General features: G+C 36.9%; 1 protein-coding gene across 1 annotated transcript in view; it reads left to right on the top strand.

Annotated features, from left to right (window-relative positions):
- sh2d7 (SH2 domain containing 7) overlaps positions 1 to 15,688 on the top strand; it is a 36,061-nt gene extending 20,373 nt beyond the window's left edge. The window contains exons 5-6 of the mRNA XM_085156586.1: positions 11,582 to 12,229; positions 12,318 to 15,688. Of these exons, the coding sequence (XP_085012712.1) occupies positions 11,582 to 12,229; positions 12,318 to 12,362 (693 nt within the window). The 3' untranslated portion in view covers positions 12,363 to 15,688. The remainder of the gene's footprint in view (positions 1 to 11,581; positions 12,230 to 12,317) is intronic.
- Positions 15,689 to 16,663: the final 975 nt, after the last annotated feature.

Genomic DNA, 16,663 nt, shown 5'->3' with positions numbered 1-16,663 from the left:
CAGTCAAATATGGGGCATGTTTAATACACACTCCGCTAAATCTACAATAAACTTAGCATGGCCGATATTAGGGCCTAATTAAAAATGTAGTATGATGATAAGAGAGATCTGTAAGTCTGGAAATATTTACATAGACTTTTCTAGGATTTGATGATTGCCAAGAGCTGTGCTGACTCACTGCACTAAACTGAATCTCCTATAATGAGAAACATTTCCCAGCACTGCACCTCAGACAAACCTTTACTTACCAGACTTGAGACGATCAGATCAGCAGTCTAGAGAAAGGAAACAATTCATCAGATCACTGTTTGATGATTCAGACTGTTGAGCCTCTTCACACACAATCCAATTTACTGTGACATAAATTAACTAGTAAAATTCTCAATTTATTTAAGGCTTTATGAGCTGAATTTAATTGTAGAGTCTCAGATGGCATGTTTAATAACATGTTAACATGTTAATAAAAACATTCATACTACAGAATTGAAAAGAGTAGGCACCAATATTTGTTGGCACAAATGCAGGATATACCAAATATTTTTATACACAGAAGCTTTGTGGCTCCAACATTTTCTATCACAAGTCAGTTCTAATAACATGTGAAGAACGACAACTTTTAATCTCATTTCAGATTAAAAATGTTGAATACAAATTAATTATTTAAATCAGAAGCAACAGAAAACCTCAACAACAACAACAGTGGCACACCATTTGTCTAATGAAAATTTCTTAAAATATTACGCTAAAAAGTCATTCCATTGTATTTGTTGCTAGCAATATTTATGTTTTGCAGTATATCCCTTTTTGGCAACATTTATATTTAATTTTAAAACATTGGCTTTAATATACCTACTCACAACTGTACTTCTCTTACATTTTATTATTGCTTAAGCGTTTAAGCTATCACTTACAGTCACTCAGGCAAAATACTTCTAGTGTTTCGACTTCATGCTAATTCATAAGTGGAATGAAAGAGACAATAAAAATCGATAGCTGTGGTGCTCTTAAGTGTTTAAGGTACCACCTATACTTACCTAAAGCACTTTTATAGTTTTGTTTGATACTTAAATCCACAAACATAAGGAGAAATCAAACAACTGCATAAAGATATCTCTGACATTTAACTATGTTTGGACTTGATAAGCCATCAAAAATTAAAATCAGAGAAAAATGGGCTATTAAACTTCATTGACATTTTCAGGGGCAGTCAGTGGTCTTGTGTGGGGGCTTTGCTGCTACAGATTCTAAATCCTATTTGTTTTTGCCCATGAGTGAATGGCAAGATGACACAAGTAAATTACTAAACATTACCATTACTGTCTACTTACCAGCAAAGGCAAAACCAAAGATCTGTTCACTCTGTGTAACAAAAGACAAAGAACAAAAATACAGGATCAGACAACTCCAATCAGCATTAGAGTCAATACTGCATCACTCTCTGTAGTCAAAAAGATCCCAGAAACTTCTTTGTTTACCACAGCTGGAATACAAACAACAACTCTCCTCTGTTTTTCTTTAAAGATTATCATCTTCATAAAGGTAATATGTAGTTTTATTCATTTGCAATAAGCCACACAAGTTTCTGATTCATGTAATGCTCCAAAATTTAGGTTCGATTACTTAAGAGAGTAGACCAATGATTTGCAACACCTAGCACTGCACACTTTATCAAATGGTGATGTCACAATTTAGAAGTAGGCAACAATCACAAATGATAGCTTGTATGGAATGTTTGTAGGTTTTAACATTTGAGGTGGCCTGCATTCAAATTCTATTAACACAATAAAAACAAACAGAGTCCATAAACTTACACCAAGATGTGCTGCTACAATAACCTACTGTAAATATCATATGGTCCAACAAAACCAACACACTGAGGTTAGAGCAGAGAGTTTCAGGCCACCTACTTAAAATTTATGCCACATCACAGGTTCCCAAAGTTCTCAAATCACTGTTTCTGTGTGTATTTACCTGGGACAACAGTACATCATAAAAGTAAACAATACTTTATTCAGTATGACTTTTGGCAAAATGAGAAATTTGGAGATGGATGGTTCCTACAAAGCAGTTTCTACATATTTCAGTCACATTTGGGGTATGTTTAATACACAGCCATAAGCACTCCACTAAATCTAGGACGTACTTATAATGTCCGATTTAAAGGCCTAATTAAAAATGTAGTATGATGATAATTTCTTTGTAGATCATTTAATCATAAAATACAGAAATGAGTGCTGTATCTGTGCTTTTGATTTTTTCCAGTCATCAACAAAATCTTTAATTAAAAGACTAATTCAAAGAGCAGTTTTCAGACAGTGACTTAATTTAATGAAGGGAAAGAAGCTTTGAAATCCACAAGGCCCTACTTGAAGACTTAATTGTACCTAAACTGCTGTTCATGAGCTGCTCTAATGTGAAATAATATGTGCTGCTACAATAACCTACCGACCTCTGTAGGTCTGGAAATGTTTACACAGATTTTTCTAGGATTTGATGACTTTTGATGATCACCAATATCTGTGCTCACTCACTGCACTAAACTGAATCTCCTAAAATGAGAAACATTTCCCAGCACTGCACCTCAGAAAAACCTTTACTTACCAGACTTGAGACAATCAGATCAGCAGTCTAGAGAAAAGAAACAATTCATCAGATCACTGTTTGATGATTCAGACTGTTGACCCTCTTCACACAATCCAATTTACTGTGACACAAATTAACTAGTAAAATCCTCAATTACTTTAAGCTTTTTTAAGTTTACTGTAGTCTAAAGAGGAGATAATTGGACTGCAGGGTCTCACATGGCTATAGTAGTGTAATAGTGTAATAAAAGCATTATTACTACAGAAATGCAAAGAACAGGCACCAACATTTGTTGGCACAAGTGCAGGACACACCAAATATTTCCTACACAGAAGCCTTGTGGCTCCAACATTTTCTACAACAGGTCAGAGCTAATAAAGTGTGAAAAACCAAAACTTTTAATGTCCTTTCAGGTTAAAAACATTAAATACAAAGTAATTATTTTAATCAGAAGCAACAGAAAACCTCATCATGTTTTGGTTAGTCTGATATGAATATGCAAATCCTAAAATACATGTAAATACTGACATGTTACAATAACAGAGGTGCAGAATGTTTTGTGAAATGAAATGTCTTAAAATATTAAACTTAAAATTCCTTTCATTGTACCAGTTGCTAGGAATATTTATGTATGTTGCAATAGAATTTGAATGGCCTGAATTCAAATTCTATTAACACAATAAAAACAAACAGTCTATAAACTTACACCAAGATGTGCTGCTACAATCACTTACTGTAAATATTATATGGTCCAACAAAACCAACACACTGAGGTTAGAGCAGACAGTTTCAGGCCACCTACTTAAAATTGTCCCTTTTTGGCAACATTTCTATTTAATTTTAAAACACATTATATTCACTAAATAAGTAATAAACTAATTCGACACAATGGCTGTAATGTACCTAACAATGTCCACTCACACCTCTGGTTCTCTTCGTTTTTATTATTGCTTAACTGTTAAAGCTATTACTTATACCGAGTCAGGCAAAATACTTCTACAGTGTTCTGACTTTAATGTAATACATCAGCAGAATTTGAGAGACAATATAGATCAATACCTGTGCAGCTCTTAAGTGTTTGAGCAACCACTTATACTGACTCCCCTAAAACACTTTAATTGTTTTGTCTGCTACTTAAATCCACAAACATAAGGAGAAAATGAACAACTGACATTTAGCTATGTTTGGATTTGATAAGCCATAAGAAATTGATATCATACATAAATGGGCTATTAAACTTCAGGGACATTTTCAGGGACAGTCAGAGTTTCTGTGTGGGGGCTTTGCTGCTACACGTAATAAATCCTGACTTTGTGTTTTTGCCCATCAGTAAATGGAAACATATCACAAAAAGTCATACTACTGTATGTAAGTTGCCAAATGTGCTACGCAATGCCAGGTTCATACTGCTTCAGTTACAATCACTGTTTACTTACCAGCAAAGGCAAAACCAAAGATCTCTTTCACTCTGTAACAAAAGACAAAGCACAAAAACACAGAATGAGACAACTCAAATCAGCATCACAGTCAATACTGCATCACTCTGTGTAGTCCAAAAGATTCAGTACACTTCTTTGTTTACCACAGCAACAAACAACTCACCTCTTTTTTCTACACCTTATTAAAGATTACTGTCTTCATTAAGGTAAAATGTGGTTTCATCCGTTTGCAATAAACCACACAAGTTTCTCAGTTATGTGATAGCTCTATTAGTTTGGTGCTATTAGATAACACAATAGATTTAATAAGCAATGATTTGCTACACCTAGCACTGCACACTTTATAAAATTCTGACATCACAATTTCAAAGCATGAGCAATCATAAATGAAAGCTTGGATGATATCTTTGTAGGCTTCGACATTTGAGTTGGTCTGCATTCAAATTCTGCTTCCTAAAGATATTATCTGCACACAGTATCATTTAGTATCACTTAATATGCTGTTGTTTTAAATATCTACATATCATATTTATAATATTAATGGTGCACTGCTGCATTTTATTTATTTGAAGGTGGCCTATATTTCATTAATTTTTCACAAAGTGAGAAGTTAAACAGAGCTGCAGGTGTTGGATATATTAAAAAAAAAAACTGCACAAACAAGTGTTTGTTAAACAGTTCTTAAAATTTAACTAAAAAACTAAAATTGATTAATTAAAAACAACTTCTTCTTGTTAAGAAATGTTATTTTGTTATATTATGTGTTTTATCCTCACTCTCTCTCTCCCTTCTGTTAATTAACCCACAACACAAACACACGCGCACAGGCACGTGACTCTTTTTCTCCCGGCTTTCAGTCAGAGGCGGTAAAATGGCTCCTTTGAAGTTGCCGGCCCTGCTGCTTCAGCAGCTAATCAGTGGTTCTAAAATGGCGGCTTATTACATTACAACCTAAAGAATGAGGCCGTTTTAACTGACTGACTTGTGAAGAGGAGAAGTAACTTGAGCTTCCCTAAGAGACTCAGAAACACTAACACACCGAATGAAACAAATACAACACATTAACTGTATTAAACAATCAAATGAACCATATTAATTTCACACTGGGCCTCTAGGAGCTAGGCTAGGCGTTAGCACTTGGCTGTTAGGGCTAGCTTACCAAACACTTCTTTTAAATACTAAAATTACAACGTTTCACTAACAAAGCAGCCATTGTGTTACTTCAACATGACTTATACTTCGACTGGCTTTATAAGTCACTAACAACAACTCAGTAAATCACTCAAACAGCTTATAGACATTTCATTTCAGAGAAGAGAGACAGAGTAGCAGCGCTTACCGGCAGGGATCGACCAGAGAGTGGGCGGAGATTCAGGAGTCAGCAGGAGACATAAAAAAGAGGCATTCACGGGTAGTGGGAAACTCCGTCATTACACAAAATTGGCATTGAAAATGTGAAAAAATATATGTAAATTTAAATATTGATATACTAGATTTTTTTTTAGAAATCTAGTATATTAGATTTCACACACACACACAATCGCATAGATGCTGCTTGTGTCAGATATATTATGATTTGGTAGACATACTATAATTGATCAGAAATACTACATTTAGTAGAAATACTATGTTTTAGCACAAATCCTATAAAAAGCAGAAATACTATAATTTAGCAGAAATACTATATTAAGCACAAATCCTATATTAAGCACAAATCCTATAAAAAGTAGAAACACTATAATTTAGCAGAAATACTATATTAAGCACAAATACTATAAAAAGCAGAAATACTGTACTATGATTCGGTAGAAAAACTATAATTAATCAGAAATACTATATTTTTCAGAACTACTATATTAAGCACAAATCCTATAAAAAGCAGAAAGCTCAAATATTATAAAAAGCAGAAATACTATAAAAAGCAGAAATGCTAGAATTGAGCACAAATCATATAAAAAGCAGAAATACTATAAAAAGCAGAAATACTATATTAAGCACAAATCCTATAAAAAGCAGAAATACTATAATTTAGCAGAAATACTATAATTTAGCAGAAATACTATAAAAAGCAGAAATACTATAATTTAGAAATACTATAACACAACACAGAAAGAGAGAGAAGCAAGTTTTTAGGTCAGTCAAGCAGCCTGGGAGCTGCTAAATTTGAATCCACCAATCAGAGAGGCTGTGTACTTTTTCCCGCCAAAACAGCTGCAACCGTTTTTACACATGCAGCAGAGAGACAGGATTTTTGCAGGCCCCAATATGCAAATTTGAATGCCTGAGCCCTCAGATATGATTGGCTGGCTTACAAGCCGTGAAGGCCCGAATATGCAAATTTGAATGCCTGAGCCCTCAGATATGATTGGCTGGCTTACAAGCCGTGAAGGCCCCAATATGCAAATTTGAATGCCTGAGCCCTCAGATACGATTGGCTGGCTGGGAAGCCGTGAAGGCTCTGATTTGTAAATTTGAATGTCTGTCCTCAGATCGGATTGGCTGCCTGGGGACCTGGCAGTAATATATAGAAATAGTATAATTAAGCATAAATACTACATTTAGTAGAAATACTATGTTTTAGCACAAATACTATAAAAAGCAGAAATACTATAATTTAGCAGAAATACTATATTAAGCAGAAATACTATAATTTAGCAGAAATACTATAATTTAGCAGAAACACTATAATTTAGCAGAAATACTATATTAAGCACAAATACTATAAAAAGCAGAAATACTATATTAAGCATAAATACTATAAAAAGCAGAAATACTGTACTATGATTTGGTAGAAAAACTATAATTAATCAGAAATAGTATATTTTGCAGAAATACTATATTAAGCACAAATCTTATAAAAAGCAGAAAGCTCAAATCATATGAAAAGCAGAAATGCTAGAATTGAGCACAAGTCCTATAAAAAGCAGAAATACTATAATTTAGCAGAAATACTATAATTTAGCAGAAATACTATAAAAAGCAGAAATACTATCATTTAGAAATACTATAACACACACAGAAAGAGAGAGAAGCCAGTTTTTAGGTCAGTCAAGCAGCCTGGGAGCTGCTAAATTTGAATCCACCAATCAGAGAGGCTGTGTACTTTTTCCCGCCAAAAGAGGTGAAGCCGTTTTTACACACACAGCAGAGAGACAGGATTTTTGCAGTCTATTTCTCATAGTGAGGACTAAACTCAAACAAATGACCATAATTTCCTAACCGTAGGGGCTAGAACGGTCATTCTTACACCGTTTTGTTCAGAAGAGATTGGGGAATCTTAAAGTGTTCACAATTTATCATTAAAATATGAATTATTAAAGATATTTGACTTATAATGCACCATAACTGAGTAGAGGCGAAGCAAAAACTGCCTTGACTTCCCCTCAAACAACGCTTTGTAACTCTAAATCTATTTGGAGTATCGATATCATTCTTTCACCGTAAGAGACAGCAGGCTTTGGTGAATAGTCATGGAAATTTTCAGGTCTCTGTGGAAATCCATTAAAAAGATATGACGAGAGAAAAAATTGCCTCATTTCCAGAGTTTGAAATTTGAAGAAATCTGAGCGAAGGACGAATTTCCTACCCTCAAACAAGTCTAACTCATCTCAGAACGGTAATAGGTGAGACAAAAATTCTTGAATTGTGAGCGTCAGGAGTGTCTGAAGATATATCGGGACAAGCCTCATGTCTTAACGCCGCTTCGTTAAGGAGATATGACGATTCGAATATGCCTCTCATTACAGAAATCAAGCGGTGATTTTGAACAAACTTTCCATTGACTTTCTATGGAGTGTTTTCAGACTTTGTGTTGGTCTGAGGAGATTTGACAAAATTCTATAAATCCCACAACAATGATAATGACATTTTCTGAAAGCCAGCAAAAATACCTACGTTTTGATGTATAATTTGTGGAAGTTTAGTGAAAATTGAGCAAGTAGCAAGAAGTTGTTCGGACATGAAGAGAAAATTGCCAAAGGTACAGCAGCTCACTTAGAACCAACTGCATAGCAACCATAACAACCCATGTATTTTGTGAAAAATCACAATTTTGCAACTCAAAACTTAAAGAGGGATAAGATGAAAACGGTAACAGATATGAAAAAGCTGAATCATGCATGAATAGCCCAATAATTTGTGAACATTTTAAAGTTTGAATGGTTGTTCTAGGTGAAAGTATGAGGAAGTAGTTAAGTTTCAAAAACAAGCAAGTTTTAGCAGAATTGCGGAAGTTTTCCATTCATTTCAATGGGACAAATTAAAGGAAAAAAGCTTAATATTTTAAAAAGTATAATAGCAAAAAATAGCAAAAGTCATAGCGCACATTAGCAGAAATAGCAAAATAGTTTAAAATTTGAACGGTGAAAATCGGCTGAAAATTGTGGAAGTAGTTAAGTGCCAAAAAAGTACAAAAAGTGGCAACTAGAATAATAATAATAAAGTATAAAGAATAAAGAGAAACAGGAAAACAATAGTGTGGATGCCTTAAAGCATCCACACAATAATTAAATGTTTGCTTTCGGTGGCAGCATCCAACAGCAAAATCAGTTTAATCCAACTTTACAGTTAAAGCTCATTTTGTGCATCAACACAACAAAGATTGCAAAGTAACATAATATGAGAGATATATTTCATATGTATATGATAAGAATTACAAGCACAAACATGGACCAAAAACACAGTAATTCTTAACATTTGTGAAACCTGCATAAATATGACCTAAAATGTGACATAACCTGTAATACAGACAAATAAAGCACTGATCCAAAAAAAGAGAAAAATGATCCAGTGTTGCATTTCTGTAAGAGAGAAGTGAACCTTTCAGTATCGGGTGTGAGCAGCAAGAACTGCAACTGTTTGTCAACTCTGGACCTGAGAGCTGTTACACGTTTATGGCATGAACCGATTCAATTTTATTTATATAGCGCCAAATCACAACAAAAGTCGCCTCAAGGCGCTTCATAGATACAGAGAAAAACCCAACAATCATATGACCCCCTATGAGCAGCACTCTCCTGATAACATTTAGAACTTATTAGTTTGTCAGTGATGGGAGCGATGCTTTCATACAATTGATTGTCCCAAAAATCAGAACAGAATTGGGGGAAAAGGCTTTTAAATACGCTGCCCCTGCTTCCTGGAATAATCTGCAGAAGGAACTGAAATGATCAGAATTACCTCGGGAGAGTTTAAGTCTGTCTTAAAGGAACGAGAGAACAGCTCTTTTACTCAGTGTGATTGTTTTTAATGTACTCTTAATTTGATCTGTTATTGTATATTTTACACATGTTGGTATGGGATATTGTATTTGTTTTAAATGTTATATACCTATGTGGTGTGTGACTTTTGTTGCCATGATGCCAGGTCTCTCTTGGAAAGGAGATTTTTAATCTCAATGAGATTTTTTACCTGGATAAATAAAGGATTAATAACCTTACAGTCTTGCCATCCAGTATGAGAGAGGCCTGTATTGAAGTTACCGTACTCTTACTCTATTACATGCCTTGCTGTTGAAGCGATCTTTGTTGGGCCAGGGTAACATTGGTCTTGAATTTTCTGTTTAGTCTCTGTGTATTTGAAGTACACAGATTCTGGTTTGGTGTGCTTTAATTAACTTCAGCAAACAGGTCCAAAGGTTTACTAACGTGTGGAAAATGTGTTTCCTTACTCGACTCCACACACGTACAAAAAACCCACAATTTTATATATGACACAGAACGATGTACGGCTACAGTCTGATCGCTGCCAACTGAAAGCACCTATTTTTTTGGAAGCCCTTGAACAGCCTTTCATGGCCATAGAGTTACTTGATGGAGACTTTCAGCAGGACAGTGCACCTGCATATCACTTTTGCTAAAATCACAATTACATCAGAAAGTCCTGCCTGTTCTGAGGTGGAGTTTAAATCTACTCAGTTTTACTGAGAATAAAATCTCAGTGTCACGGCGGGGTGGGCCGGTGTGAAGAAGAGGTAGACCCAGATGCAGACACGGTGGAGACAGAACTAGGTTTCCAAAAATAAAGCGAGCCTTTATTGTGGCTGATGGCATGACAAAAACACCAGAGAACACTGAAACTGGCAAAACTAAGGAAACTAAGAACACCGTGTAAACTAAAAAGACTATGACACTCTGTGAAAGAACTATGAAGAAACTATGAACACAGAGTAACTAGGCAGGCTATGAAACAGTGACACAATAACGGAAACTATGAAAAGATGAGGTGAGGATAACAGACGATCTGACCCCGACTGAGCAGAAACACACGGATCATAAGGAATGATCAGGGGAAGCGCAATCACATGGGGAAAACAGCTGACAACAATTAACATAATGACAGGGGATGTGAAGCTAAATACAATAAACAAAAAACACAAGGATCCTTCAAAATAAAACGGGAAACATAACGAGACCCAGACATGACTCGAACTAGACAAACAAAGAAAACTTGGACATGAAACATGACAGAAAAACACACGAAGACTTAACACAGAAAACTTCACACAGGGATGAGACCAATGGGAGCTCGATAAATCATGAATTAAAACTGTAACCTAGGAATGACAGAATGTAACTAGATAAACTGAAATGAAACTAGACTGAAAGGAACAAAAACATCAAGAAACTCAGAATACTGGGTCACATGACCCAGGACCATGACACTCAGACTTAGTGTTTCAGTTTCACCTATAGATAATACTTTCTCTTCAGATGAATGTTAAATATGTTGTGTGATATCTACAGTTCCAGTATGCTGTACTGCCATCAGATCCACTGTTAACTTTGGTGACTGATTTATTTCTGATGAAAGCAAAATGATGAAAACTAAAATAAAAAATAATGCAGAAGGATAAAAATGATGAAATGAATTGACACATTTTTCAACGAGTGAAAATGAGGTGAAAATATTCTGGAGAGATGAGAACAAATCATAAAGAAAGTTGAGTATAAACGTGACGCGAGTTTGGAAGCGATTCAATCAGAAGTAATCTGCTTGTTTGCTAAGATTTCACACACATTGATTTGCCTCAGGGAACAGTTTAACTTTCCTATTTGCCACGCTCTGTAAAAACACAACAAAATCTCAACACTTGAACGTTTAATGAACATTTGATTTCATGGAAAATAATATGCTTTTTGAGCAACGTGGTCAAACTTGGACACTTAATATTTTTGTTAACTGAATCAACTTTAGATTAATTAACTATAATCTTACGATATTTAGCTGATCTTGATGCCTAAATTAGACTAAAATTCATTGTTGTTCGTCTTTTCATTCAGAAGACTAAAAGTCAAAATTTTCTGTGAAAATGACTCAACGTCCAGTCAGCTGTTCTTCTTTTCCATCGTGCCCATGTGCTTGGTAAAAGTAGATCATGTGATTCTTGGGCTTTTCTCTCAAATATTAGGGTCTTCATCTTGCAAATATAGAGAATCTTGAGGCAAATATTGTTATGAATTGGTGCTAAATAAAATAAAATCTAATGAAATTTATTTAATTTAAAGAAATGCTAGTGAATTGTGTAACTGGACTACTTTGTCACTCTCATTTTTATTAAGGGTATGCCTCCAGGACCAAAAAGAGGGATTCCTCTAGGATTTACCCTGAGTGGTTCCTTGCCTGATACAACTTCCCATCCAATGAAATCCCAGATGGACGCATACAGAGCAGACGGGATCACGGCAAACACAAACTCAGCAGTAATGTCTAACAAAGACTCAGTTGATGCAACTGACACAATGTACCCTGGTGATCTTTTTCCTGGCATCACAACCTCTCAGTCGACACAAGTAGAGAGCAGGAGCAAATCCCTACCACAGCTGGACAACAACACCACAGAGGAGGAGTGCTCCAACCAGCTCAGCAGCCTATCTCTGACATCGCCTGCTCCAGGAAAGAAGGTTACCTGCCAAACCTATTCTCTCCACGCACCCCATGAAAGCGCGATCAGGTCTGAAGAGCACAATGATGACCAGGAAATATCAAGATCCAACCCTCTGTACCAGACCTCTGAGGGGTCTGGAAGCCGTTCAACCCAGCAAGGAGATGCCATGTATGCTGAGGTTCCTCCGGCGACAACTCCTGCTAGGCTGCGAGATGACACCTACGAGCAGATCCCTGGTGAGGCAGCCGCTGTTCAAGGCAACACTTATGAGACGCTGGACGACATGAAGACCAAGAAGTCAAAGTCCACCTGGAGTAAAAGTGTAAGCCTGAAAGAATACCATGTATTCCAGTTCTTACTGTAAGCAGCAAAATATTAATATATGAACTTTTCTTATGTTCTGTTTGCAGAACATAAAGTGGAAGAAATTCCTACCTGACTACAAGAAGAAATAAATGCAGAATCAGTTGTGGAGAACCTCCTTAATATAAACGAGATGAACATTGCTCCTCCAGTTATTTGTTCTTATATGCAGATGACTGTGTGCTGTGAGTGACATAGGGATAGAGATAAAGTCAAGATAAGAGGCTTACACATAGGTAAGATTAAGAAAACCAAAGCTACAAAAAACCCTGAGCTGGACAGACGAGGGTTTTTTGGGACTGAACCCAATCACAAATGTTTTTAAATCAAAAAGGATTTTGTCTGAGGTTGGGTCCTTGGATATGAACAATGTCTAATCTGTAACACCTTCTGTTAAATACTTGGATTTTATTGTTGACAAGAATCTCAGCACTGCTGTCGTGGATTTGAATGAGCAAAAGGTTTGAAATCATTACGTTAGGTCCTGATCTTAGCCCTGTTTTAACTCACACCATCAGATCCTTTGAATCAAACTCAGGGCTGTAACGCACAAAAACATTCATAAATATTCTTATTTACTCACTATTTATTACAATTACTTATTGTCAGCAGATTAGACCTGTGGTCTCCTTTTTCTCCCACCATTATTGTGAAGCACTTTGTGGTTTTTATCCTGTGTAGAGTGCTCTTTAAATCAATAAAGTAAAGACCAACTGACAATGAGGCGGGTGGTTATGGGCTAACATTACAACAGCTAATATTAGGCTTCTGTGTCCTAAAAATCACTTTCCCTCTAAACAGGTTGAATATATTGTCAGGATTAATTTTCCAGGTGTCTGAGTCAAACAATGTTAGATCAAAGTTTTATGAACGCCAGCTAACAAAACGGCAGTGCTTACTGACAGAAAGATTCAGGATATCCTGAGCAACTCAATTCAGTATTGTCATCAGATAGAAGTGAGCTCTACTGATTGATCCACTCATCCTGGACAAATTTCTCAGTTTTACAGCCTTCTCCAGAGTTAATAGACATATTGACATAGTAAACTTGGCTGAGTTGAAATAACAAATATGTGAAAACAGTATGCCACTTCCTAACTAGGGCTGCCACAAACGATTATTTTGATAGTCGACTAGTCACCGATTATTTTTGCGATTAGTCGACTAATCAGATCATGCGTCCATTGGACGTAAAACGTACAGCTTATTGCACCAGCAGCATCTGCTCTTATATAACTATCATTAGCTTACAGCTTTAAGTGTTTAAGGTCTGTGCTAACTAAAAATAAAGACAAGATGATAGTTTATTAAATTTTAATGAAATTTGCAGATTGTTTCGGTGAAGTTTAATAAACTCCTTGCTATCTAAAATATAACAGGACACCAGAGTAAATTCTCGAGCATCTCACACTTCTGATAATCAGCTGTCTGCTTGATGTTTATTCAGCTGTGTAAAAACTATAACTTTAATCTCAGCCAAACCGATTTACTCAGGAACAAATAAAATACTAAAAAAAAGCCAAACAATAACATTTTTAACTTATCTAAGTGACTTATATATCATGTTTAACCTGAGTAGCGAAAGACAGCGGTGGGTTTGAAAACAATTAGCCGGGAGTCCGGTGTTGTCACGGCTCTAGTGAGCCTAGCCCCCGGCTAGCTATCGAGCTAGTGGGTAACAGACGTCTCCGAAAACGTCGGAGCGCTTTTGAAAATATGTGGTGTCTTGATAAACTGAGCAGATATTTGAGGTTTACACAGCTACATTCTCGCCTGAAAATATGTTAAACGTTTATTTTGTGACCCAGAAAGAATAATAAGAGTAATATTAAAACTAACTAGCTGCCGCCATTGTTGACAACTGAGCTGGGCTGCGCTATGAATTCTGGGACACAGCTTCTTCTTCTTCGGGGTTTAACGGCAGCTGGCATCCTTGTACATGCAGTGCTGCCATCTTCTGTTTCAGTCCGTTACTACACTCTTAAATCCTACTACTTATTCCTGCGTCTTTTGTGATCTTACAAAGCTTCAAACGACGCGTCGACTATTAAATCAGTCGTCAACGATTTTGATAGTCGATGTAATCGTGACTAGTCGACTAATCGTGGCAGCCCTATTCCTAACCAATGAACAGACAACATTTTTCAAAAGTGTATCCACTCCAAGAAAGGAGGCGAGATGCTGAAACAAACTGATACATACTCGGCCCTGGATCATTAAGGGCAACTGTGCTGCAGTACGAGACAACCATACCTAAGTACACCCAGTACTTTGAAGAGCTTAGAAATGCTCCTGTTGTTATTTTTCTACGTGTCCTTTGGCATCAGTGTCTTGACCCACTGACACCAGCAATAATAGGTTTAGGGGAAAGATTGTGGTTTTAGGTAAAGTAACCTGACAAACACCAGGGTAAAAAGTGAAGCCAGTGCAAAATCAACAAAACTCCAAACCCTACAGGGGGGATTTTAAAAAGAAGTTAGTTAGTCAGTAAAAAAGAAATAATAAAGTGTGCTAACACAGGTAGCTATAGTTACTAGCTATCTGTAGGTCTCAATTCTTTAATTATCTTTAATTAATGTTTTTTATGTAAATGGTTTACGGGCACCATGATATTGAAAAATGCAGCCGTACACTCTGTCTTACATCCACTTGTTGGAATCACTGTACTGATCTCATTTATGAGATGACCATGCTGTTTGTGCTTCTGGAAGTGTGGGACCTGATCGACCAACCAGAGGGCAGCAGGTCGAACATGTGGTGGGCGGGGTGCAAGGAGTCACCTGTGATTGCTTCCAGGTAAGCAGAGGGCAGCCAATGATTTTTTGTGGCAGTTCTCAGTAGTGTGTACCAAACACCAAGGCAGCAGGAGAGCACGCTTTTCACTTGCTGTGTCCCATTTCAGGGTCTGCACGCTTGAAGTACGCATTTTAAGTGCGGTTACGTCACCGCCACGCGACGACGGCTGTCCCAATTCGAAGTGTACTTGAAATGCATACTCCAAATGCGCCGTCGATTTCCCCAAATATCAAGCGTGGTCCGGTGCACGCTTCGTGGTCCCATATATCCCACAATTCATTGCGCGGCGGTGGGTGTGGATAATTTTGCCGCAAAATACGGCAGAAGGGAGCAGCCGAAGAGTGAACTGTCAAAAGTAAGTACTGAATATGACGTCACTTATTCATGTGCGAATGTTTAATAATGAAGAACATTAAAACATTGCTGTTGGCCACATGTCGGCAAAGTTGTGTGACACTAGTGATGTTTGTACTTTCAGCATTGACTTGGTTTTAAAGCCTCTACTTGTAAATATACATATAGTCGACCTTAATCTTACAGAGAATCTGATGATTTTATGGATAATTAAAGTCAGTCATATATCCACAAACACAACAAGCTGAAAGTCAGTGATATATATATATATATATATATATATATATATATATATATATATATATATCACTGACTTTCAGCTTGTCATATATATATATATATATATATATATATATATAATCTGACAATACTATAATATTGGCCATATTATATTTACATTACCACAGTGAGATGACTTTAGTCTCATGAACAACATTAACTAATTATTATTTACTAGCTAATCTTAAATGACTGTTCAGTACAGAAATGAAGCCCTTGAATCATGTTTTACAGTCCTGTGGTCTCAGCCTCGGATACTCAACTAATCAAAGTGATGTCATGACAAACATGAATGACCAACAAAACAATTTTCTCCTTCATTTCTGTCAAACAAAGCTGTATGTAACGTGTCTCGCGGTTAGTATCATGGTTGCTAGGCAACCTGAACAGCGCGACGAAGCATATACCGTCCCATTTCACAAGCCTCTCACTTCCGCACTTCCCGTACTTATAGTACGCACCGTCCGTAGTACGCGTAGTGCGCGTACTTCAAGCGTGCATACCCCGAATTGGGACACAGCAACTGAGGAGCGGTAGAAGGCCAGCGGCAGCTTCTAGGTTATTCTTTCTCGAGACACGGAGGAAGTGCAGCCAGTGCAGGTCCGGGGGGGACAGAGATATTGGTTGGGTGGCTTGGGGTTCAGTCATAGATGTATAGGGCACACAGTAGGGGCTGAGAGCGTAGTCCTGTGAGGAAATCTTTGATCGGGGAGCAGGTGGCAGGGGGGATGTGGAGGTGGTCTAATTTGGATTTAGGATGTCTGGGATTATAGTGCTGAATTCTGAGCTGTAGTCCATGAAGAGCATCCTTATATAGCTCTTCCTGTTTTCAAGTTGGGTCAGCGCTCTACAGATGGGTCAAGGGATGAGGTCGACAGTCCCTGATGTGCAGCGACACTATCTGCTCGAAGCACTTCATGGCTACAGACGTTAGGGCTATCGGTCTGTAGTCATTGAGCCTGTG

The sequence above is a fragment of the Neolamprologus multifasciatus genome, chromosome 1 (genome assembly GCF_963576455.1).
Source record: "Neolamprologus multifasciatus chromosome 1, fNeoMul1.2, whole genome shotgun sequence".
Lineage (NCBI taxonomy): Eukaryota > Metazoa > Chordata > Actinopteri > Cichliformes > Cichlidae > Neolamprologus > Neolamprologus multifasciatus.
This window is presented reverse-complemented; position numbering and strand designations above follow the sequence as displayed.